Source organism: Panthera pardus, unplaced genomic scaffold (assembly GCF_024362965.1).
Source record: "Panthera pardus isolate Hobbes unplaced genomic scaffold, ASM2436296v1 HiC_scaffold_25, whole genome shotgun sequence".
In the NCBI taxonomy this organism is placed as follows: domain Eukaryota; kingdom Metazoa; phylum Chordata; class Mammalia; order Carnivora; family Felidae; genus Panthera; species Panthera pardus.
Genome location: NW_026526821.1, coordinates 22485332 through 22511828, shown reverse-complemented (window position 1 = coordinate 22511828; position 26497 = coordinate 22485332). Strand labels below are relative to the sequence as shown.

Below are 26497 nucleotides of genomic sequence, written 5' to 3'. Positions count from 1 at the left end.
GCCAAAATTCTTTTTTTTAACTTAATTTTATATTGAAAAATTTTATTTTTTAAGTAATCTCTATACCCAAGCCAGGAGGAAAGGAGATCAGTTTATTGAATAGTGTAAGTGATGGAGTATAGCAGACAGTGTCTGAAAGACTTGGAAAAGTGAGTCTCTCTGTTGCTTGGGGTTAGGGGTTTATATTGGAAAGGGGTCCAGGGTACGTGTTCCTTCAGGAAGGCAAGGTAGGGTCAGATCAAAGGTAAGTGTCAGGTGAACAATAGGTGTTATCCTATAAATCACCAAAGGTGGGGATTACTGATGACAGGGTTGATGGAGGTTTGTTCGCTGGAAGCTAATGTCCTGGAACATGTTTGGGATCCGGTTCTTTTTGGATGTTACCTGATCCAGGTGTTTGAGGGCCTAGGATGAACTTAGAGAATGATTAACTTTCTTGTCTTCCCTTCGAGTGGGAACATAGCTTCTTTGTTCTTTGAACAGAGCTGGAAGTGGGGCATGAATTCACAAATCTAAGTTTTGTGACCTGAGCCACCCAGGCATTCCTAAACTTAAAAAAAATAATAAAATAAAATAGAATCCCTTCAGTTTCCGTGCCTCAATCCTTTCACGTATTTACCTTTACTTCCCTATATATGAACTGTTCCTAGGCTCAACAAAGCAACAAAGCTCAACAAAGCTAAGGTAGCTTTCTTTGGGAACAACCCCTGCCTTCTTTTTGGGCTGCCCTTCTGATAGTAAAGCTTTGTTTCAAAACTGGTGTCTCAGACATTGGCTTACTGTGCATCAGGTACATGGACAAGTTTCCCTCTGGTAACATCTCCTTCCCTGTGCACACACAACGGAAAGACCACGTGAGGACACAGCAAGAACATGGCTGTCTAGAAGCCAGGAAGAGAGGTCTTACCAGAAACCAACTGTGCTGGCACCTCGATCTTGGACTTCCAGCCTCCAGAAGAGTGAGAAACTAAACTTCTGTTATATTTAAGCCACTGTCTGTGGTATTTTGTTACGGCAGTCCTAGCAGACTAATACATATGACCAACATGTTTGTACTATGTCCACTCCTGAGTTGATGGCCTAAGGTTGGACATTTTGACTTTGTGGTTGCCAATCTTTGGGTCCCAGGCTTCTTGGTTATTATGCAAAATAAAGTCACATGGCGGCGCCTGGATGGCTCAGTCGGTGAAGCATCTGACTTTGGCTCAGGTTATGATCTCACAGTTTGTGGGTTTGAGCCCTGTGTCGGGCTCTGTGCTGACAGCTCAGAGCCTGGAGCCTGCTTCAGATTCTGTGTCTCCCTCTCTCTCTGCCCCTCCCCAACTAGCGCTCTCTCTCTCTCTCTCAAAAATAAATAAACATAAAAAAAAATAAAGTCACATGTATTTGTCTATTTCTCTACTCTTAAGGGTGCTGTCATTAGTAACAAAACACATAATGATTCAAGTATTAAGGAAGGCTTTGTTCATTTTTTTTTACATTCCTTCCCCAAGTTAAATATCTTGTTTACATTGTGATCCTTCTCACTTAAAAAACTCACCCTTGGGGTGCCTGGGTGGCTCACTCAGTTAAGGGTCCAACTCTTTGATTTCAGCTCAGGTCGTGATCTCACATTTCCTGAGATCCAGCCCCGTGTTGGGCTCTTCTCTGGGCATTTGTATTCTTGGGACTTGTTCTGGAGGGTGGGTGTCTCTATTATCAACAAGGATAAGGGTTTCAGGATTTCTATAAAGGTGGGACTTAAAACCTGTAACTTGGGTGAGATTGGAGTTACACATGCATAACAAGCATACTGAACTTACCTATATTGTGAGTTAAAGTGGACCAATAACCATAGTGTTTAAGATGCTCTTATTCACTTTTTACAGGACTGAGAAAAGCCTCTATCCCTAGGAAAGAGAAGTACCACATACATTTGAAGTGGTTGCCAGAGAGGCGCCTGGCTGGCTCAGTCGGTGGAGAATTCCACTCTTGATCTCAGGGTGGTGACTTGCAGCCCCACCTTGGGCATGGGCATACAGCTTACTTTATTATATTTTTTATTAAAAAATTGTTTTGTTTTTTACATTTATTTATTTTTGAGAGACAGAGTATGAGTGGGGGAGGGGCAGAGAGAGAGGGAGACAGAATCTGAAGCAGCCTCCAGGCTCTGAGCTGCCAGCACAGAGCCCGATGCGGGGCTTGAACCCACAAACTGTGAGATCATGACCTGAGCTGAAGTCAGACGCTTTAACCGACTGAGCCACCCAGGCACCCCCATACAGCTTACTTGAATAAAAAAAATAAAAAAAAAAAGTGAAGCAGCTGCAGGAAAGTGAACTTTCCCTTACCCAGTCCTCTCTGAGTACTGGGGGGGAACTGGCACCAGATTCTGAGGAGGACAGCAGTGTACCTTGGTGAAAAGACCCTTTTCCTTGGGAAAGTAGCGAAGGGGGCACTGAATCTTCAGGGTGTTGGTGGAAGCTGGTGCTAAGGCTTCCAAAGTGGGAAGTTTAGGGAAGACACAGTAAAGGTGAGGCATTTGGGGTTTGCAGGAGGCAACTGGGAGAGAGGGTTTAGAAGAAAATTGAGTGAAGGGAGAAGATTGTCATTGGAGGTCATTACCACAACCACCCCTGCCCAACACTTTTGTTATCTGGGAATCTTTCAACAGGCAGAGTTCCTTCTGTGGTAACTGGGAGTGTGAGGATGTGCTCTCAAATGTAAACAAACAGTTTTCCAGAGCAAAGGAAGAAATGAAACTTAAGAGTACAGACTTCCCAGAATACAGGGATCCTTACGTGAATCTGAGTCACTCAAGACTAATACTGAAAGACATTGTATATCATACAGATTAAAAATTAGGCTGCAGTCGAAAGACAGATGAACGGATAAAGAAAATGTATATACTTATAGTGGAATACTACTGAACCTTAAAAGAAGGAAATTCTGACATGCTACAACATGAATGAACCTTGAGGACATTAGGTTAATGTCACAAAAAGACAAATGCTTTATGATGTGGGAAACAAAGGCAAAAGAAAAAGTTAAATTTCCTTACTACCTACAGCCCATTGACAAGTCCTTCAAACAGGCGGAATGAACTCCTCTGAGAGCTCAGCTCCCTCAGTGTTGACACTTTGCTAAGGGCAAAAGGCAATCTTATCTCAACATTATCCTGACCCTCCAGGATCCTGTGAGTCTAGTTTAAACATATAAAAATTCTGGGGCGCCTGGGCGGCTCAGTCGGTTAAGCGTCCAACTCAGGTTTCAGCTCAGGTTATGCATGTTCTCCTGGGTTCATGAATCCGAGCCCTGCGTTGGGCTCTGTGCTGACAGTGTGGAGCCTACTTGGGATTCTTTCTCTCTCCCTCTTTCTCTGCCCTTCCCCCACTCGCACTGTCTCTCTCAAAATAAATAAATAAACTTAAAAAAATAATAAACATATAAAAATTTCTTTGGAAACTTCCTTTATCTCTAACCCCTCAAACATAGGTTAGCAGTCATCCTCCAAGCATATGGCTCACTGATATACATCTGAAGGGTCTCATGACTGAGGATTTACTACACAGTAATTTTTCATTGACCTTTTCCGAACAATAGCTAGCCTCCTCAGGATCCTGGAAACCCTGTTTCCCAAATTCCTTGGAGGCTTGTGCTTTCCCTAACCCTCTCCCAACTTGAAAATATATAATCAGTCACCCATCACAACCCCAGTGCAGCTCTTTCTGTCAATGATTCTGGACCCGTGTTTTAATAAAACCACCTTTTTATTTTTAGAAAGAGAAAGTGAGATTGTGAGCAGGGGAGAGGGGCAAAGGGAGGGACAGAGAATCTTAAGCAGGCTCTACATTCAGCAAGGAGCCTGGCGTGGGGCTTGATCCCATGACCTTGGTATCATGACCTGAGCTGAAATCAAGAGTTGGGTGCTCAACTGACTGAGCTACCCAGGCACCCCAATAAAACCACCTTTTTGCACTGAAGACATCTCAAGAATTCTTTCTTGACCATTTGCTCCGAATGCCAACATTTCCACATCAATTCCACTTATATGTAATGTGGTATCTGGAGTAGTCTAACTAACAGAAATTAGAATCGTGGTTTCCAGGAACCAGGGAGAGGAGAAAAGGAAAGTTGTTTAATGGGTATAGTTTCGGTTTTGCAAGATGAAAAATTCTGAAGATTGATTGCACAACAATAGGACTGTCCCTTTTTTTTTTTTTTTTTTTAAAGTAAGCTCTATTTCCAACATGAGGCTTAACTCACAACCCGGAGATCAAGAGTCACATGCTCTACCAACTTAGCCAGCCAGCCACTGCCTTTAATTTCCAATTTTGTACAAAAGTTTTCTTATAGGATTTTACGAGAATTGAGTCTGGCACATAGAAAATGCTCCATACATATGAGTTATAATTATTATAAAAAGCATCCCTAAGCCTCCTTCTTCATTAATTCAACAAATGTCAATATCATACTTTCTTTAATGCATCATTCCACACTTTGGGGAAACCACAGGGAAAAAGTACTACCTACATGGAGCTTATACACACTTGAAGTTTATATATTCAACTATATGCACTTACTAAATTACTAGTGGTAGATTCAGATAACACGAGTAGATCATAAGTTCTGGGGAAAAAAAAAAAAGAAACCAAAAGTACAGGAAAGGCTGGTTGGTCTAGGAAGTGCTGTGCTTTGGCATGGGAACAGAGACCCAAGTGAAGGGAGCCTATGTGGTACTCCATTATATGATGAGTATCTTTAGTATTTTAATAACCTTGTATCATAATGTTACAAATAATGCCTGATTAACTTTGCAAACATTAGACTCCCCAAACAAAATTTATACCAAGTTCTTTTTTTTTTTTTGCTTGTTCATTTGTTGCTATGTATTTTTTACCTAAAAAAACCTTTTTTTAATGTTTATTTATTTTTATATTTATTTATTATTTTTTAAAATATGAAATGTATTGTCAAATTGGTTTCCATACAACAGTCAGTGCTCATCCCAACAGGTGCCCTCCTCAATGCCCATCACCCACTTTCCCCTCCTTCCCACCCCCCATCAACCCTCAGTTCTAATATTTGAAACACATTCAAACAAAAAACCTCCCAAACACCCTTTTAATCTTTTCTTGTTTGATGATAAAATAAGGTAAATGATGATACATCCATACATTGGAACATAACCATTAGAATTGTTACAGAAGGGGAGCCTAAGTGAGTCAGTTAAACATCCAATTCTTGGTTTTGGCTCAGGTCATGACCTCTGGGTCCTGGGACAGAGCCCCACATCTGGCTCCATGCTGGGTGTGGAGCCTGCTTAAGATTCTCTCTCTCTTTCCTCTGCCTGTCCTTTCTTGGGTGCCTGGGCTCGGGCACTCTGTCTCTCTCTCTCTCTCTCAGGAAAAAAAAAAAAAAAAAAAGAGAGAGAGAGAGGGAGAAAGAATTGTCGGAGCGTCTGGATGGCTCAGTTGGTTGAATCAGACTCTTGATTTCAGCTCAGGTCATGATCTCACAGTTTGTGAGTTTGAGCCCCACATTGGGCTCTGTGCTGACAGCAGGGAGACTGTTTGGGATTCTCTCTCTCCCTCTCTCTCTGCCCCTCCCCCACTCATGTGTGCATGTGCTCTCTCTCTCTCTCAAAATAAATAAATAAACTTTTAAAAAACAAAAGAAAAAGAATCATCTTGGGGCATAATTTAGACATTACAATGATAAATCTGCCATAGTATGTGATATAAATGGATATATGATCCATTTCTTACTAAAAAAAATACATAATAAATATATGTATTGAAAAAAGTCTAGCAAGATTCACATCAAGAGGTAGCCAGAATGTGGAGCAAGTGGAACTCTTTTTTTTTTGTTTTAAGATTTTTTTCTTTTTTAGGTAATCTCTACACTGTATGTGGGGCTTGAACCCACAATGCCAAGATCAAGAGTTGCACTCTACCGACTAAGCCAGTTAGGCACCCCACAAATGGAACCCTTATACACTGCTGGTGAGAATTCAAAATGGTCTACTCTGAAAAAGACATGTCATTACCTTATGAAGTTAAACATATATTTGCCATTTGACCCAGCAATCCAATTCATAAAATAATAAAAGAAATAAAAATATAAGTACAAAGACTTGAATGCAGATATTCATAATTATTCATAACACAAAACTAGAAACAACCCAAATGTCCATCAACTGGCAAATAGATAAATGAATTGTGGTGTATGTATAATCTGGTAAATAACAAAATCAACCAAGTAAATTTAAAGATTTAACTGGATTTATTAAATGATTCATGAATCAGGCAGCACCCCATCTAGCAAAAGAGGTGCTCCATGGTGTAGTACAGAATGGAAAGGTTTTTTTGTCTTTTTAAAATTTATTTATTTATTCTTGAGAGAGAGCGAGCGAGCATGCATAAGCAGGGGAGTGGCAGAGAGAGAGGAAGAGAGAGAATCCCAAGCAAGCTCCACATTCGGCACGGAGCCTGATGCGGGGCTCAAACCTACCAACCGTGAGATCGTGACCTGAGCGGAAATCAAGAGCCCGAGGCTTAACCAACTGAGCCACCCACGTGCACCTCAAAATGGAGAACGTTCTTATAGGATGGTGGGGCAAGAAAGTTATTAGCAGAAGAAAAGAAGTGTTCCTGGCAAGGCTGTTTTTTAGGGGGAAAAGCAAGGTGTCTTATCATGCAGACTACCTCATTTCACTTTGAGGGGAAAAGAGGACCCAGGTGCCTGCCTGATTGGCAGGAATTGAAAAATTCCTGACTGACCAGTTAAGACTACATTTCTAGGGGAACTTGAAACTGCAATTAGATTATGTATTAATTAAGCATTGATTTGGGAACTTGGTCTAAGTTACACTATTTTGGGCCTCTGTTTTGTTTTTTTTAATGTTTATTTATTTTTGAGAGAGAAAGAGCATGAGTGGGGAAGGGGCAGAGAGAGAGAGGGAGGCACAGAATCTAAACCGGCTCCAGGCTCTGAGCTGTCAGCAGAGAGCCTGACGCAGGGCTCGAAACGGCAAGATCATGACCTGAGCTGGTCAGTCGCTTAACTGACTGAGCCACGCAGGTGCCTGTTTTTTGTTAACAATCCATAGTATGGGCAGTTATTTAGCAATAGAAAGAAATTATCTACACATACAACATGAATGAATCTCAGAAACATTACACTAAGGGACAGAACTCAAATACAAAAGGTTACATACTGGGGCGCCTGGGTTCCTCAGTTGGTTAAGCATCCGACTCTTGATTTTGGCTCAGGTCATGATCTCATGGTTCAGGCTACCACAGAGCCTGCTTGGGGTCCTTTCTCTACCTCTCTCTCCCTCCCTCCCCCTCTCTCTTCCTCCCTTCTCCTCTCTCTCCCCCCCTCCCCCTCCCTCTCTCCCCCTGCCCCTCCCCTGCTTGTGTACTCTCTCTCTTAAAATAAATAAACATTAAAAAATTTTTTTAAAAAGGGGCACCTGGGTGGCTCTGTTGGTTGGGCGTCCGACTTGAGCTCAGGTCATGATCTTGTGGCTCATGGATTCAAGCCCCATGTTGGGCTCTGTGCTGGCAGTTTGGAGCCTGGAGCCTGCTTTGGATTCTGTGTCTTCCTCCCTTTCTCTCTGCCTCTCCCCATTCATGCTCTGTCTCTCTCTCCTTCAAATATAAATAAACACTAAAAAAAAATTAAAACAACAAATAATAAACAAAAGGTTACATACTGTGCATACATATATTTTATATTAAAGTCTAGAAAAGGCAAAACTATAATGAAAAAAGAGTCAACAGTTGACTGAGTAGAGTGTGTGGTGGGAAGGATGTGGGGAGGGCAGGGAAGATCAGAGGGCACAAGAGAATGTTTTGACGTGATGGAAATTTTTTTTTTTAATGTTTATTCATTTTTGAGAGACAGAGAGAGACAGAGCATGAACGGGGAAGGGGCAGAGAGGGAGACACAGAATCTGAAGCAGGCTCCAGGCTCTGAGCTGTCAGCACAGAGCCCAACGTGGGGCTTGAACTCACGAACTGTGAGATCATGACCTGAGCCGAAGTCGGACGCTCAACCAACTGAGCCACCCAGGTGCCCCTGGAAATATTCTATATATGGATTGTGGTGGTAGTTATACAACTATATACTATTATTAAAATTCATCAAACTGTATACTGAAAATGGGTACATCTTACTCTATGTAAATTATACCCCAACAAAGCTGGAAAAAAATTCAGTGTAGCATATACAACTTAAGACTTACACATTTTCCTTCATGTGAAAAATAATTGTAATACATTTTTTTAAGATTTTATTTTATTTATTTTGAGAGAACGAGGGCACAAGTGACTAGGGTCTGAGAGAGGGGGGGCGGGGAGAGAGAGAAGAGGGACTCGTGCTCACCAGAACTGGGGCTCCAGCATACCTGATTCGGGGCTCAAACTCATGAACCCCAAGATCATGGCCTGAACCAAAGCCAGACACTTAGCCGATTGAACCACCCAGGCCCCCCTAAAGATTTTATTTTTAAGTAATCTCTACACTCGATGTGGGGATGGAACTCACAACCCTGAGATCAAGAGTCTCATGCTCCACTAACTGAGCCAGCCAGGCGCCCTTGAGGTCGTTTGTTTATTAAAACAAGCTCTGGCCAATTTTATTAAAGAGGTCATCTTTTTAAATTTAACAAATTTTTAGGAGTGCCTGGTTGGTTCTGTTGGTGGAGTGTGAGACTCTTCATCAGAGTTATGAGTTCAAGCCCCACGTCATGTGTACAGATTACTCAAAAATAAAATCTTTAAAAAGATGACGTCTGAGTGCTGGGACTATAGTTTGTTTTGCTTTTGTTTATGTATCTTCTAATTTCTCTACAATAAATGTGATTTTCTATAATTAATTATTTCCCGAAGTGATGATGATGATGATGACCTAACTGAAGTAACATTCAATTTGGTTTGGCAGTGCAGCGTCAAGGAGGATATTTGAAACTGGATCTCCATACTCTTGGCCATTATACTCTTCTGCTGGCTTCAGACTTCCATGGTAAGAACAGCCTGGGATGCTTAACAAAACTGTGCATCATCCTATTGAATCTGTATGGTTCATAAATCTTCAACAGTGATTCTTACCATTGGGAATTTTGATGGGACTATTGCCTAGATGTAGGATCTGAGGATCTGAAAAACCTCCTGAACATTTTCTTAACATATTAAGGGTCTGTCATTGATGCCAAATAACCTCACATATATATTAGTTACCCCACCTGGAATCTATCATCATTAATCCTTCCTGGAAAGTCATCCCTGACTGTGACCCCATACATGCTCAGTCAGGTGACTCTCTGTCCCCACTACCAGCATCCGAAAGTGTACAGCTCTTCTTGACAGGTGTTTACTTAATTCAGGGACTGGTGCATGCTCGCCCCTGAATTGCGATAACCAAAAATGCAAAAATGCCTCCAATCATTGCCAAATGTCCCTTAAAGGGACAAAATTACTCCAAAATTAAGAACTACAAATTTGTGTCTCATATCAGTCTAACCATCCTCTCCTCCAGCCTCTCCACAGCTTCAGATTCCTAAACCTTGCTATTCAAAGTGTAGTCCTTGGACTAGCAGCATTGGCGTTAAGGGAGCTTGCTAGAAAAGCAGAATATTAGGCCCAACCTCAGATCTACTGAATCAGGATCTGAGTTTTACCAGGATCAACAATCCCTGGTGATTCCTATGCACATTAAATTTGAGAAGCACTACCAGGTCTCTAACTTACTTGGGGGTGACTATCACTTGGAACAGAGGTTAACAGTTCAACAAAATTTCTGGAGATGATCATTCCATGGTAAAGGGCAGGACCTAAGAATCTGTATTGTTATCATGTGGCTCAGGTAATTCTCATCCTTGGGCAAATTTGGGAATTGCTACTCTAAAATAAACATCAGATTTTGTCACTATCCACCTAAAATTAAAATCTCTTTAGTGACTCTCCATGGCCTACAGTAGTGATTCTCAACTCAACCTTAGGTGCTTACCTAGGAAGTATTTAGAAATCTGGATGCTAGGCTGTTCCCCAAACCCACTAAAAACTCTAGGGGAGGGACCCATCCACTGGTGAATTTTTCAAAGCTCCCCAGTTGCAGCCAATGTTAAGAACCACTGGGAATGATCAAGCCTGAGCTGCTTAACCTAGATTAGAAAACCCAACTGTGAAAGGCCCCTGCCTACGTTCCTAGCCCTATTTTGGATTGTATTTTTGCCTGTGCACACTATACTTCAACCTCACTGAACTACCTGTAATTCCCAAACCTATGGTACAGTCATGCCTCTGGGCCTTTCTACAGGTTGTGCTCTCTGAATGGCAGTTATTCATCCCTAAGGACTGAATTACCACTTAGCTCCTTCCCCTTTAGAGTAATTTTAGATTTCCTTCACACACCTGCCCAGGCAGAGTAATTCATTCTCTTTTCTGTGCTAATACCATGCCTCTTTGTGTAGAGCTCTATTACTATACTTATTACATTATACAGCTGATTCTTGAACAACGTGGGTTTGAACTGTGCAGGTCCACTTAACAGGCAGATTTTTTTTCAATACAGAACAGTACTGTATTTTCCTTAACATTTTTTTTCTCTTATTGTAAGAATACGATATATAAACATATAAAACATACAAAGTATGTGTTAATCAACCATTTGTTATTGGTAAGGTGGAATTCTGGTCAATAATTAAGTTTTTGGGGGAGTCAAAAATTATACACGGATCTTTAATGGCAGGGCATGAGGTGTGTGTGTGGAGATGTCAGTGTCCCTAACCCCCACGTTGTTCAAAGATCAACTGTAGTAATGGGTTACAATTATTATATCTTGAGAATGAAAACTAAGGCTGGTTTAGTTTTATATCCCTAGCACCTAGCTAAGGGCCAGGAATATGGTAGGCAGCTAGTAACATTTTTGACTTAGTGAAAGTAGTATAAAAGAAGAAAAAAAAGAAGAAAATAAAAATGAGCAGGAATATTATTACTTTCTTAAAAAATCTGAATTAATATAATCTAACATTAAAATCTTAATTAGAAAAGAACTTTAAGCTGTGAGTTTCATCTGGAGAAATATGAATGAAGGCACTAAGAGAGAAATAAACCCTTTCCTTAATTCAGTAACATAATTTGGTCCACAAATTCATTCCAAGGAGTTAAAATAATCCTGTTTCTTTATGTGTCTAAGGCATTTTTTTGAACTGAGGTGAAATTCACCTAACTTAAAAATTACATTTTTATTTTTTTAAAATAATCATTTTAAAGTGTATTTTAGTAAATTCACAATGTTATACAACCACCATCTAGATTAAGCTCTAAAATGATTTTCCTCCGCTCAAAAGAAACCCTGCTACAAACATTGGGGTACATGTGCCCCTATGAGTCAGCACTTTCAACAATAGCCAAATTATGGAAAGAGCCTAAATGTCCATCAACTGATGAATGGATAAAGAAGATGTGGTTTATATATACAATGGAATACTACTTGGCAATGAGAAAGAATGAAATCATGCCATTTGCAGCAACGTGGATGGAACTGGAAGGTATTATGCTGAGTGAAATAAGTCAGTCAGACAAGGACAGATATGAGTTTTCACTCATATGTGGATCTTGAGAAACTTAACAGAAGACCATGGGGAAAGGGAAGGGGAAAAAAAAGTTGCAAACAAAGAGGGAGGGAGGCAAACCATAAAAGACTCTTAAATACAGAGAACAAACTGAGGGTTGATGGGGGTGGGTGGGGGGCAGGGGAAAATGGGTGATGGGCATTGCAGAGAGCACTTGTTAGGATGAGCACTGGGTGTTGTTATGTAAGCGATGAACCGTGGAAATCTACCCCAAAAACCAAGAGCACACTTTATACACTATATGTTAGACAATTTTACAATAAATTATATTAAAAAAAGGAATAAAGAAAAGAAACCCTGTACTCAAGTAGTTAGTCACTCCCCATTTTCCTCCTAGCCCCTGAAAACCACCAGGAACATTAACTTTTAAGTTACACTAAGGTATTTAAAAGATATAAAGCAGATATTTAAAAAGGTCTAGGTTCTAGATGGCTGTACAATTGTTTCTAGTCACACAGAAAAGAGTACAAATATAGTTTTTTTCAGTATCTCAAAAACTCCAATGTTTTATTAACCATTTTATGTACACTGATATCAAGTCTTGAAAACTAATAAAAACATGTCCAAAGCTTCTTATATAGTCACTGTACAAATGTTCATGTATGTTTTCTATAATAATGAAGATGAAAATGACACAATAGTTACAGCTACATAAAAATATATACAAGGACTTAAGACACATTTGATATTATTTGGTTTACAACATGTGTAGATACTACACAAAAAATGAGGATATAATTTGCAGAAAAGTAAAATGTGACCAAAATCACTTTTCTTCTTAAAATTTAAAAATAAAATTCCTGACAATAGCAGTTACTAATTTACAGCCAGATCTTAGACTAAGTCAAATTAGCCAGGGTTAGACATAAGTTAAGTTAAACATTTTGTATTTAAAAAAATAAGTTTTTCAGTTTAAAAAACATACATTTCATAACATTTTCTCAAAATTAATTAAGAATGGTTTATCCATGTCCTTCCAGATTCTGGAAACACATTAGAAAAAGTGAATATTGAACAGCTGATTCTTTGGAAAGCTGCACCCAAGTACCCCTTTTATTAGGTTGTGACATCAGCTAAGAGGGCCTTTATTAGGTCTGGAAGGCAAGGAGCTGGAGCTCAGGTACGAATCTACTTATGCTCAAAGAGAGAAAGGCCATGAGAAGGGAGCTAGACAACCCAGGATAGTAGTGGCACTTGGATGTGGAGTTGCCATAGTGGGTCAGAGACAGGCTGGTGTATCATCCTTTGGCTCAGGTGCTATAGGAACCAATCCCTATTCAATATACATATGTATATTTTAGAGTAATCTCTATGCCCGACATGGGGCTTGAACTCACAACCCTGAGATCAAGACTCACATGTTCTCCCAACTGAGCCAGCCATGTGCCCCCCTGCTCAATATTAAATGAGAACAGAAATATTTCAAAGTGTGCTTACCAAAAACAGATTATGTACCTTCATATTACAAAGCATAGAAGGAGACATTTATTTTAAAAAAGTGAGCTAAAAAGTTATGAGGTATCTCCTTACTTCATCCTAAAACTAACCCAAGAAAGAGACGTTTAAAAAATTCTTTAACTATTAAAATATTTAAAAGGCACTTGAAATATTGCTTTCCAATCCAACTCAAATATACTGTCAATTAATTTTGGACATAAAAAAAGCGCATAATTTTGGTGCAATTTTTCTTGTAATTCAGTGATACTTTCCATCTACAGGGCTGAAAGTTTTGAGGGACAGAGCCCCAACATTCTGCTACCTGAAAGTGCTTTTAGCGTAGAAACAGGAAGGATGTTAATGATTTGCTCTCTCACTGACAACATCCTGTAGTCGTTTAAGCAAAACATCATCATTTTCTTGACAGAGGCGTTTGGCAGGTGATTCTGCATCACCATCGATGGCTATTGCTCGCTTCTTGGTTCTCTGTTCACCCTGTCTTATCATATTGTTGATATCTTTCAAACTCTGCAAAAATAGAGGACATGTGTGAGTAAAAGGGGAAAAAAAGCAAACAACTAAGCTAACTGCTTTTTCCTGCACTCTACCCAAAGCTGAACACTAGGGTAGAGATTATCTTTTGAATCTAGGCCAACCTAATAAGAGCAATTAGATCTAATCTTTTCATGGTTTTAAAAACTGGATTTACCTTACAGCAGTAGTACTCAAAGACACTGGACCAGATGCAGAAATATCAAGTTGCTTACTAGGAATGCAAACTCTCAAGCCTCACCCTAACACCTACTGAATCAGACACTCTAGGGATGGAGTTCAGCAATCTATGTTTAATCAAGCCCTCCAGGTGATTCTGAGCTCCCTTGAAATTTGAAATCCTCTTCCTAGAGCAATGCTTTTTAAGCTTTAATGTGCTTACTAATCATCTGCAGATCTTGTTAAAATGCAGATTCAGATTCAGCAGGGCTGGCATGAGGCTTGAGATCAAGCATTTTTTAAGTTTATTTTTTATTTATTTATTTTTTTTTGACAGAGAGAGAAAGAAAGAGAGAGAGAGAGAGAGAGAGAGAGCGAGCGAGCACATGCACGTGTGAGCAGGGGAGGGGGTAGAGGGAGAGAATCTCAAGCAGGCTCCACACTGAGTGTGCTCCGTACTGAGGTGTGGGGCTCAATCCCAAGACCCTGGGATCATGACCTAAGCCGAAATCAAGAGTTGTTCAACTGACTGAGCCACCCAAGTGCCCCAAGATCCTGCATTTTTAATATGTTCCCAGGTGATGCTGATGTTGAAGGTCTATAAACTATATTGAGTAGAAAGGCCTTAGAGTAGTGGCTCCTGAAAGCTGTGGATCATAACTGTCTAGAGAACCTGACTGGCAGAGCTTTGGGATTCAGTAGGTCTATTGAACAGATCCGTGTTCAACAAGGTCCCCCAGGTGATTCTGGTCTATGGTTTTGAAATCACTGCCTTAGAAGTTAGCTGGTCCCATCTTTGATTTCATTTAAGAATCTCTTCTAAACATCCTTGTAGGAAATCGACTTCTATGAAGAGGAAATGCAAATCTGTGAGGTATTCTATCTCAAGTGAGGTTGACTTCTGGAGACATACTAAACATATTTGCTTGATAGCCTTTCAAGTATCTGAAAACATCAATCATATAACTGTCACATATTCATCACTGTACGGGAGTTAAGATGAGGATAACCACAGAACTGTTTGCATAAATAAGAGAAGGCCTCTGTTTTTAGACTTTTCACTATCCCATCACCAAAGGAACTTCCACTTTGAAAGCTTTTCTTTAAAGTCAATATTCCTCGTGTCTGACCACCTGCCTTACTGGTCCCTTCTCAAGATCATATTTAAGCAGGGTGACACACTGGACTCTTGCAGTGAACTTCCCTAGTATCACATCAATAGTAATGGATTAAGCTACTGAAGCAGTTGAATACACTGCTCTTAATCACAGGAAACTTGCCACAGTAACAGTTCATATTATTTAAAAAAAAATTTTTTTTTATTTTTTTATTTTATTTTATTTTTTTTTTAATTTTTTTTTTTTAACCTTTATTTATTTTTCAGACAGAGACAGACACAGCATGAACGGGGGAGGGGCAGAGAGAGAGGGAAACACAGAATCGGAAGCAGGCTCCAGGCTCTGAGCCATCAGCCCAGAGCCCGACGCGGGGCTCGAACCCGCGGACTGCGAGATCGTGACCTGAGCCAAAGTCGGACGCTTAACCGACTGAGCCACCCAGGCGCCCCAAAATTTTTTAAATGTTTATTCATTTTTGAGAGAGAAAGAGACAGAGCGTGAGTGGGGGAGGAGCAGAGAGAGGGAGACACACAACTCGAACTCATGAACAGTGAGATCATGACCTGAGTATCCATAAACCTCATGTGTATATTGCTATCACGGTATTTGTGATATTCTGACAAAACTACCTTCTTATTCATCTATTTTCCTGCCTGGTTGTGGATTCAGATCAAGGCAGGGAATGGATTTTCTTTTTTTTTCAATTCACTGCAGCAATCCAACCCCTATATTAATTACAAAGAAATGCTTTATAAAGCCCTGCTGACATGAAGTGTAAAGAACAGTCTGAGTCAAAAGTGAAGACCAATATTGTGGGTTTACGTGTTTTAAAAAAATTAAAAAATATTTATTTTTGAGAGAAAGAGAGAGAGATAGCATGAGTGGGGGAAGGGCAGAGAGAAAGGGAGACACAGAATCCAAAGTAGGCTCCAGGCCCTGAGCTGTCAGCACAGAGGCTGATGTGGGGCTTGAACTCATGAACCATGAGATCATGACATTTGCCGAAGTCAGAAGCTCAACTGACTGAGCCACCCACATGCCCCAATTCATATTTATTACTAGTAATTTTGCAGACAAAGAGCAAGATTAAAGATTATTAACTGGCAATATGAAATCCAATTTTTAACACAAGTACATAGATTGTTGTAACACCTTACCTTAGAAGGGCTGCCATTGAACTTATATAGCAGAGCACTCCTTGGTGTAAGGCCTGATGCATTCTTGTGTGGGGAAACATAAATGGAGTGCTGCTGGGAAATGCGGCGTGGTGAGCCTGGTTGTTGCTTAATATGTGGAAAAGGAGAGAGTGGTGGAGCTTCCATCTGAAATAATCCAAAAGTAAATTTTTGTATGATAAAAGTTCTTTTTTGAATCCCACCATATTTTTATTCCTTTATTTTTTTAAGTAGGCTCTGTGCCCAACATGGGGCTTGAACTCACAAACCCAAGATCAAGAGTTGCATGTTCTACCAACTGAGCTAGGTAGGTGCCCCCATATTTTTATTCTTATTGGCATTTCTTATGTGTCAGCTACACCATAAGAATCTATTAATGGCTGAAAAAAAGCAAAGACATGGTCCATTACCCCTTGTTTTTCAAGAGTTACTAACAGATATACTAAAATTTATTTTCCTGCATCTTTCAGGAAATACTGAAGAATTCTGAGACACCCAGAAGTGGTAATAAGCCAGGAGTGTAGTATAGTATATAGGAATAAGCCAGAAAGGAGAGGCAAAGAGTAATCAATATTCTAACACAATGATAATCTCTCTATATACATAACATACACCTCCTGCCCCATAACCAAAGCCATAGCAGAGAGAATAAAAGAGAGACAGAACTCTATGAGCCAGAAGGATGGGTCCATCATGGAACAAATTTGTTACTGAAATGATTAAGACTTTATACTGAAATGCAAATTATTTAGAAATAGAATTAGGGAAGCAGGGTCTGCACTTTCCTTTAATATTCTCAACAATGTTTCCATTCTAGGAATAAATAGAGATGGTTCCTTAATTAATAATTTCATCATCTTCAACTGAAGCTAATAAAACTAGTTTCAATTGGCTCATGACAGACATATTCATGATAGGGGGAGGTGGAACTGATGGGAGTTGAATGAATAGTCATGGCCTCTGAGAACAGTCACAGACTGCATTCCTTGAAATGTAAAAGGAGACACAAAATACACATATATGGCTACTGGCTAGATGCAGTTTCACTTGGTTCCTCTTACAACTAAAGTCTGCTCTCCTGGGAACCAACCTCAGCTTATACACTGATGATGTTTTCACAGGCCTGCTAGTACTGCCAAATCTGCATTAAAATGTCTTAGTGTTGCCTCTACTAATGATTCAGGCCTATTTATTTCCTTTTCTCTTTATCTTGAGAAAAACATTTATCTCATATATACATATTACAATAGAAATTAAAATTAAGAGAAAAAATTAGCAGAATTGTTTTCTTTTTTCCACATTCTCATCTAGTAGTTGCCCATATGTTAACATAATTTCCAGCAACATAATCATAATATGGATAAAATTTCCTTGATTTCTTCTGGTCTGTGTCGTATGATAGTTTTAATCATTCTCTAATTAATTACTGGTATTTTTTTTTCTCCTATAAAATGCATCAGTGACACTTTAACTCTGAAACACTTATCTAATAAACTTATAGTAATCTAACTATGACTATGAATATTCATATCATAGTAAAATATAAAACATACCACATGGTCCTGATTTGACAAGTCATATCTCAGTGCAAATGACTTCACTCTTCCTACATATATTGTATTATAAAATTTGATAAGATCACCTCTTTCCTCTTTCACTGGTCCACTAGAACAGTCAGGTGTTTTTGTAGCATCTTCCAATTCTGTTAAAAGATTCAGGGTTATGACAGATGTATTATAATACACAAAGTGGTGATCTGAATCACAACTCTATGATATAAAAACAAAATCAGAGGCGCCTGGGTGGCTCAGTCAGTTAAACATCTGACTCTTGATCTCAGCTCTGATCTTTTTTGTTTTTTTTAGTTCATTTATTTAGAGAGACAGCAGAGCCTGATGTGAGGCTTGAACTTACAAACCATGAGATCATGACCTGAGCTGAAATCAAGAGTTCTATACTTAACTGACTGAGCCACCCAGGTGATCCTCAGCTCAAGTCTGAATCTCAGGGTCGTGAGTTCAAGTCCTGCATTGGGCTCCATGCTGGATTTGGAACCAACTTAAGGGGAAAAAAAAGTAAACACAAATCTTTATATAAAGCAATTAATGTTTTTGGAAAATGTTTGAAACCCATCTATATTATGTATAAATTAAATTGGAAACTTGAGAAATACAAATACATGTACTTAGGCTAATACTCTTCTCTTTTTTTAATTTTTTAAATGTTTATTTTTGAGAGACAGCAAGAGACAGAGTGTGAGTGGGGGAGGGACAGAGAGAGAAGGAGACAGAGTCCAAAGCAGGCTCCAGGTTCTGAGCCTGATGTGGGGCTCAAACTCAAACCAGGAGATCATAACCTGAGCCAAAGTCGGAAGCTTAACCGACTGAGCCATCCAGGCACCCCAAGGCTAATACTCTTTTCTCTAGATACTATTTCAGCAAGAATTTTTTCACAACGATACTTTTTAAGTTTATTGATTTATTTATTATGTATTGGCGGAGGGGGGCAGAGAGAGAGAGAGAGAGAGAGAGAGAGAGAAAGAGAATCCCAAGCAGGCCCCATGCTGTCAGCATAAAGCCCAACGCAGTGCCTGAACTCATGAGCCACAAGATCATGACCTGAGCTGAAATCAAGGGTCGGATGCTTAACTGGCTGAGCCACCCAGGCCCTTCTTCTCAAATTTTTTTATGCACAGTCCCCTTTCCCTGTAACACCTACTACCATCCTAATAAATGCTATTCCAAGCCATATTGGCTTTGTAACAGCTGCTGTAGGTTATTCTCACTACATGGATCAGTCAAAATTATTTAAGGTCCTCCTTTGATTAGAAATTTCTGGACACAGAGACTATACACAGTCTTCAGATTTGTGTGTCATTCCAATTCTAGTCATTAATATTTATATAAAGTAATGGGCTCTATTTATTTTGAAGGAACCAAACATTTAAAACTCTCTGGGACCTTGGTGGGATGCCTGGCTGGCTCAGTCAGCAGAGCATGTAACTCTTAATCTGGTGGTTGTGAGTTCAAGCCCTATGTTGGGTGTGGAACCTACTTAAACAAACAAACAAACAAACAAACAAACAAAGTGATATTTTGGCAGTTTCTTGTGAACTCTAAAAGGCATGGCCATAATATAAAAACAAGTAAAAATGTGCTCTATTTATATCTTCATTGTCTATCTGGTGATTTTTTTTTTTTAATTTTTTTTTTTTAACGTTTTTTTTATTTATTTTTGAGACAGAGAGAGACAGAGCATGAACAGGGGAGGGGCAGAGAGAGAGGGAGACACAGAATCGGAAGCAGGCTCCAGGCTCTGAGCCATCAGCCCAGAGCCCGACACGGGGCTCGAACCCACGGACCGTGAGATCGTGACTTGAGCTGAAGTCGGACACTTAACCGACTGAGCCACCCAGGCGCCCCTACCTGGTGATTTTAAGATGGGCATAATGTGAAATAAAGTTACCTGATTTTCAATATGCAGTTACCAATATTATATATCTCATATGAAAACAGAATTTTTGTCTCATGAGAGAATTTGCTTCTACTGTTTTCTTTTAATGTAACCTATTCAACATTTCAAGTATTTTGTTTTTATTATGTTTAATCTCTACACCCAACATGGGGCTTGAACTCACGACCCTGAGGTCAAAAGTCACACACTCTTCCGACAGAGCCAGCCAGGCACCCCAACGACATCTAAAGTATTGCAAATAAGGAATATGGCCTTAGACAAATTAGTGTGAAAAAGAAAAAGAAAAAAAAACATTTAAAGAGAAATATTCATTAATAAAAAACCATAAATTTTATACTGCTTAAAAAATGATAGGGGTGTATGGGTGGCTCAGTTGGTCGACTGTCTGATTCCGGGTTTCCACTCAGGTCATGATCTCATGGTTCATGGAATTAAACCGTGCATTGGGCTCTTACTGACAGCATGGAGCCTACTTGGGATTCTCTGTCCCTCCCCCACTCATGCTCGCTCTCTCAAAAAAAAAAAAAAAAAAAAAATTAAAAAAAACTTAAGTAACAGCTGTTACTTACTGAGGTCTTACTATAAGCAGGTCTTGTGTTAAACATCATACTTACACCATTCTTTGTAATCCTTAAAACAAGTCTCTGAGGAAGTACTGTAAACCTGTCAGTGTACCATTATACACTTGAGTATTATATTTGTTACTGAGATTAAGCTGTAATCTGGGTCTCTCAAGTGTTCTAGTCAATAATGCCAGTCTAGGGTGGTCTGGTGACATAATGGTGAAGAATTGGTATTTTGATCAGGAAGCTCATTCCCAACAGGTAGCTATTATAAGAGTTTCTGTTAGGTTTATCTTAATCAAAGGCCAATGCTTTGCTAATTAACATACTCAATGTAAGAAATGAGTTTTTATTCATTAAACAAAGGGGGGGGGGTGGGCACGCCTGGATGACTCAGTCGATTGAGTCTGACTTTGGCTCAGGTCACAATCTCATGGTTCGTGAGTTTGAGCCCCACAATGGGCTCTGTGCTGACAGCTCAGAGCTTGGAGCCTACTTCGGATTCTGTGTCTCCCTCTCTCTCTGCCCCTCCCCCACTTGTGCTCTTTCTCTCTTAAAAATAAACATTAAAAAAAAACTTCAAGGGACGCCTGGGGGGCTCAGTTGGTTAAGCGGCCAACTTTGGCTCAGGTCATGATCTCACCATTTGTGAGCCGGAGCCCTGTGTCAGGCTGTGTGCGGATAGCTTGGAGCCTGGAGGCTGCTTCGGATTCTGTGTCTCCCTCTCTCTTGGCCCCTCCCCTGCTCATACTCTGTCTCTCTCTTTCTCAAAAATAAACAAACATTAAAAAGCAATTTAAAAATTTAAGAATCTGGTTTTTATTGATGAAAATAGTGACTGTTATGAAAGCCTAATGCTTCAAGTTGGTGCATGTTGGGGAAATTAGAAGTACTTAAATAGACTGGTTAACATATTTGAGACACTGTCCACAATATCATGATACAGATGAGTGATTCACTGAAGTCTGTGGAGCTTTACTATTATGGATGATAATGAAGACCAGCCCTGAACTCTGATGCATGTCATTTGCTTGATCCTGGCTTTAAGGCTAACAGAGTCCTGAATCTGAAATCTTGGCACCTGCTTCAAGTGAACCTTTAATGTGTGAGGTGGTGGTTGGACAGCTGGGTGTTTGGACAACCTATATAGGATGCATAAACTATGTGTGCTTTCTAAATAGTAATCATTTTATACCTAATTAAGAATTTTATAGAACCAGAATTGTTCTTCACTATGTGGTGTTCTTTGTTATGTTTAAGTCATAGCAACCAACCATAGCTGGAGAAACTTTAACATACCTTATCTGAACATAAACTTGCCTGACTGTATCCTCCACTGTAACTTTTTCCTTTTTGGTGCCAGAATTCCTGAGTCCATTATCACTGGATACTTGCGCAGCTCTGTGCCATCACCATTGGATAAAATCTTAAAAATCGTTGTTTGCTTGCTAATAAATATCTAGTTAATAAATGTATATACAACAGAAGTTGATTTGAAACCTTTAGGTTGTAGAGAGTAGCTAACCTTCATTGACCTCAAATTTCATTTGCAGATACTGTATCTATTGAACTTCACTGCTCCTTGTATGCCAGATACTTGCTAGTAGTCACTTTGTTTCTCATAGAGAACATTATTTTCCAGCTAACCTCTGGTGCCTGTTTGTCTCTACCCCCACTCCACATGCCTGGTTTTGTATGGACAGAAAAACCACCTGGGACAGATGAGCAACATGTGTTACAAAAATAGAAAGGCTGTGTGTGTGTGTGTGTGTGTGTGTATTTTATACACACGTTTGTAGTTGATATATATGTACGTATATATAATATATATGCATTTTTTCAGTTTTACTGCCTAATACACTTCCATTGCCTTGAAAAGGCTCAGGAATAATATATCTATGTAAAAAGAATTGAGCTTGGCTTATGTATCCTTAAACAGGGCAGATTCTAGGGCATTGTTATTAAAAAAAATTTTGGTGAGTAAGATCTTAAAAGTTCAGATCCCAATAAACACCATAATGATCACGGATATCTACGTGATTAAAAAAAAGAGTCCTTGACTCTGGCAATTTTCTCTAAGAATTTATCCTAAGGATATGGATCAAAGATTAAGCTACGGTGATGTTCCTCACAAAGCTATGTATAATGGTTAATAATCTAAATGTCCCACACTGTAGAATACATCACAGTACATGTGTTACACATGTACACATTTAGTAATGGGAAGATGAGACAAGGAAAAGATGGGCAGAAGAAGCATTTTTACAGCTTATCAACATAGGAATAACTACCTTGACAATATGAATAATTGATTTTCCTTTCTTTGAAAAAAATTTCCTAGTGCCTCAAGTCTTACATATCATGATGGTAACAACAGGATGGCAGCTTTGTTGGTGGTGGAAGAATACTTATATACTTATTAATGAACAAGACATTTCCTTAATTGTCACCCCAGGCAGACCACTGACAGCTACCTTACTTCCCCTGTAATTCAGATTTATTTTTAAAATTTACTAAGAGCCTTTTATGTGTTTTATTAATGTTGTAAGTATACTACAAAACTTTTTTAAAACAAAAAAAATGTTTTAATGTTTATTCATTTTTGAAAGACAGAGAGAGACAGAGCACAAGCAGGGGTGGGGCGGAGAGAGAGGGGGACGCAGAATCTGAAGCAGGCTCCAGGCTCTGAGCTGTCAGCACAGAGCCCGACGCGGGGCTCGAACTCATGAACGGTGAGATCATGACCTGAGCCGAAGCCGGACACTCAACCGACTGAGGCACTCAGGCGCCCCACAAAACTTCTTCTAAAGCACAATTAATAGGGGAAAAATGGTTTAAATTCACAACCTCTTTGGATGGAGGCATCTGACTCATACTTATCTCAAACTTGTTTCTTCCCAAATGCTTTCACATATGCATTATCCATTCCACTTACATCGCTAACCCCCATGCTGCCTGACATCCACTGCATTATGTACAATGTAATCAAAGGTATATTACATATAGAATATTAAATTGGGCAACTTACCATAATCTGTCATTTCAAAATCACCATTTATGTTTTTATTGTATGCCATAACTTCTTTTGGAATACTTTTCAACAGTACACTTCTATAAACCTACAGGTTAGAGTGGAAAAAGACTGCTAAGTCATAAAGATGCACAGTTTAAGCAAAACCAAAATAAGAACAGAATATCATGCCAGTTAAAAGGTATTTGTCTGTATTGGTGATAATCAAGGTCAAAATGTTACTAGGCTGGTAAATATAGATTATAGCAACCATCTTAGTAGAGGGGATATGGAAACAGAGCCTACCACCTAATACTGCCATTGTAGTTTACAAAAACTAAACACCGATGAGCAGGTTTTGCCACATAAAAGCAACTTCAAATATCTGAGCTTGTTCTTCTTTTTAATTCCTTGCATAAGAATCATTTGATTTCATTAAGGCTTGTTTTCCTACTCCCATCCCATTCCCATCTCCTTTCAGATGGCCACATGAAAATCTGTTTCCCTTCCTTCTTCTAAATTCTTTCCTACCTCCAAGACAGCTGAAAGGCATAATCCATTTCCCCTCATCCTATGGGTGGTAGGTAAGAGAGGATATTTAGGAAGCTATGGCTCGGTCTATTTTGGACCCACACTAACTTCACCTTAATGATCTTTAGGGATAATCTGGACCTTTCTAGAATCTGTTCCTGAAGGATTTTTCTGAAGAGGTCCAGACACTCTTAGCCTATCAGAGGATATAACAAATGCTTGTACTTGGCTCTTCCATGTATTTTAGAGCTTAAAGAAGTGAAACTCTATGTGGGGCTCTCTTAGAAGGGGGTGTGACTACCAGTACTTAAGCATGGGATATCTGAGTAGCTACATCATATCACATCTCTCTTCCTAAGATGGCAGATCACCAAGGCTAGAAAAGAGGTCATTATGCTCCCTAGAGCTCAGCAACTAAGCTCCTGAGTGGTCAAAGCCTTAAGGTAGCCCAACTGTATGTTCTTCAGCTGTAATAATAACAATATGGAACTAATAGTCATTAAATACTTACTATGTGTCCAGCCACTAGGCTAGCATTTTATATTTCCATGACTGAAAGGTTTTATAGGATTTTTACCATGGCTATTATAAAATGACATTATCAAATATGCTTGGTATCTATTTAAAGATTCAAACATTAAGATTCTTAGTAGGTGGCAAATGAAGCTAGACTTGAGCTAATAAATCCTCAAATTTCACAGGATTTTAAACATCATTAGAGAATCAAGTCCCACACAATTAGAGAATATTATTATTATTTAAATTTATTTTTTTGGTAATCTCTACACCCAACATGGGACTCAAACTCATGACCCCTGAGATCAAGAGTCACGTGCTCTTCTGAGCCAGCCAGGCATTATTATAGATGATTTTCATTAGATTATTTATTTTAAAGTTTACTTATTTTGAGAGAGAGAGTGCGTGTGCAAGTGGGGAATGGGCAGAGGGTAAGAAAGAGAAAAAGGCAGAGAGAGAAAATCCGAAGCAGGCTCTGCACTGTCAGTGCAAAGCCAGATGCAGGGCTCCCACAACCCTGGGATCACGACCTGAGGTGAAATCAACAATTGGACACTCAACCAACTGAGCCATCCAGGCACCCCTAGATTTTTTATTAAAGTAGGCTCCATATAGTACGTGGGGCTTGAAATTCACCACCCTGAGATCAAGAATCTTATGCTCTATAGATTGAGCCACCCAGGCACTTCCCTTCATTAGATTTTTTGTGAAAAATGTCCCCACTCAACAAATGAACAAATAAATGGAATAGGAAAACACATGACAAATATATGCAAATATATCGATGAGTATATAAACAGCCAATTTCCTGGCTTTTACTGAAATTTTCTTTAGAGTTTAATGATATCCACTAAACCAAAAAATCTAAAGTACAGTAAAACTATAAAAGAAGTTTACCTTTTCTATGACTTGTCAATAGAGAACTAGTACAAATCTATTTTTGGACGGAAGGAAAAATGTTACTCACATGACTGTTTGCCTGGGGCTGATTCCTATAACTTTTCATTATTTCTTGAAAAGTTCTTTCTTCTTTTGTTACCTAAGGAAAAGTAAATTCTGCATTTATCAGTTGCTCTTAAAAGAAAAATGGCTCTGAACAAAAGCTTCAATTATAGGTTGGCAGTGAGAGCAGTCCTGCAGAAAGTCATTAACCCCAGGCCAGTCCATGACTAAAAACCACTACCATTTATGATTTTTTTACTACCTTTAAAGTTCAGGCTTTGTGGCCTGTGGGGACTCAGCTAATAGCTTCATTAATCAAAAGCACTGAGATTGCTATGGTATAACTTTACTGAAAATACATTTCTTTTTATAAAAAGAATGATACCAGAAAACTCCGATCTGCTGCATCCCCTGCAGTCTCTGGTTTTACTGACTTTTAAAGTACCCTCTTAAAAGTAAAGTAGCCACTTACTAAAGGATAAAAAATGTCTTATGGTGATTCACAAGAAAACTGAACAATTATTACAGGATTAGGTTTTTAATATTTTAGGACAGACTATATGGTTTCCAATGCTTAGACAGAAAAGTTATGGTGGTGGCCAAAAGGAAGGAAATGAATTGGTGATCCATAACAGTATCCCTTCCAGTCTATTTGTTATTATAACATTTACTTAAATTACTCCTTCTCTCTGCTTTACTGTCCGTTAGCACTAAACCTGTTCTTCCATAATGATGAGCTAAAAATGGCAAAGCCTGAACTCTGAGAGTTCCATGGAAAACACAAAATATTAGGTAATAACATTTATTAATCTCTATTTTGTATAGAGATCTTAAAGGCATTGTGAGAGAGGAGTCAAAAGGAGTTTGAAAACATGTCCTCTGCCTCAAAAAGCTTAAGAATTAGGTCTTAACTATGTACATCTGCTAGTACTGCCAGTGTGGTCAATATGGTTCAGACCAAAGTTATAGATGATTGTTTCAGGTATATCAGAATTTTAAAAAGCAAGTAAGATATACTATTTTATGAATGAAAGCATGTTGTAGCACCTAGAAAGTAAAATGCTTTTCTGAGGTGGTGCAAAAAATCACTGGAAAGCAGTATATTAGAGAAGCTATTTTATGAAGTATGAGTTCATTAAATTATGAAATAAGAAATCCTAGGGTGCCATTTATTAACTGTATAACTGACCAAGTTACTTTCAGCTCTGGGCCTCAATTACTAACCTACAACATAATGATCATTTTATTGTAAAGTATTAGATGAGAGGGGTCACAGCGATGGGGGTAAAATGATGTTCACATTAATAGTATGGAGAACCATTTATACAAATGGTCTCTAAGACCTTTTCCAATTTCTTTACAACCAATGTATTCTTATGATGTGGGAAAGCTGATTATTA

The 26497-nt window shown here is 39.1% G+C and overlaps 2 protein-coding genes across 5 annotated transcripts in view; one reads left to right on the top strand and one right to left on the bottom strand.

Annotated features, from left to right (window-relative positions):
* The window catches only part of MANBAL (mannosidase beta like), a 296121-nt gene that overhangs the window by 30403 nt on the left and 239221 nt on the right, over positions 1–26497 (top strand). The gene's annotated exons all lie outside the window — the stretch shown is intronic.
* Positions 12097–26497, bottom strand: part of RBL1 (RB transcriptional corepressor like 1) — a 60768-nt gene continuing 46367 nt past the window's right edge. For 3 of the 4 annotated variants that reach the window (XM_019458551.2, XM_019458552.2, XM_019458553.2), the window contains 5 exons: positions 25123–25194; positions 23127–23217; positions 17615–17763; positions 16044–16208; positions 12097–13585 (listed from right to left, as the gene is read on the bottom strand). In XM_019458551.2, the coding sequence (XP_019314096.2) occupies positions 13415–13585; positions 16044–16208; positions 17615–17763; positions 23127–23217; positions 25123–25194 (648 nt within the window). In that variant the 3' untranslated portion in view covers positions 12097–13414. Of the gene's footprint in view, positions 13586–16043; positions 16209–17614; positions 17764–23126; positions 23218–25122; positions 25195–26497 lie in introns of those variants that run through there. The other variant, XM_019458554.2, reaches the window with a different exon arrangement.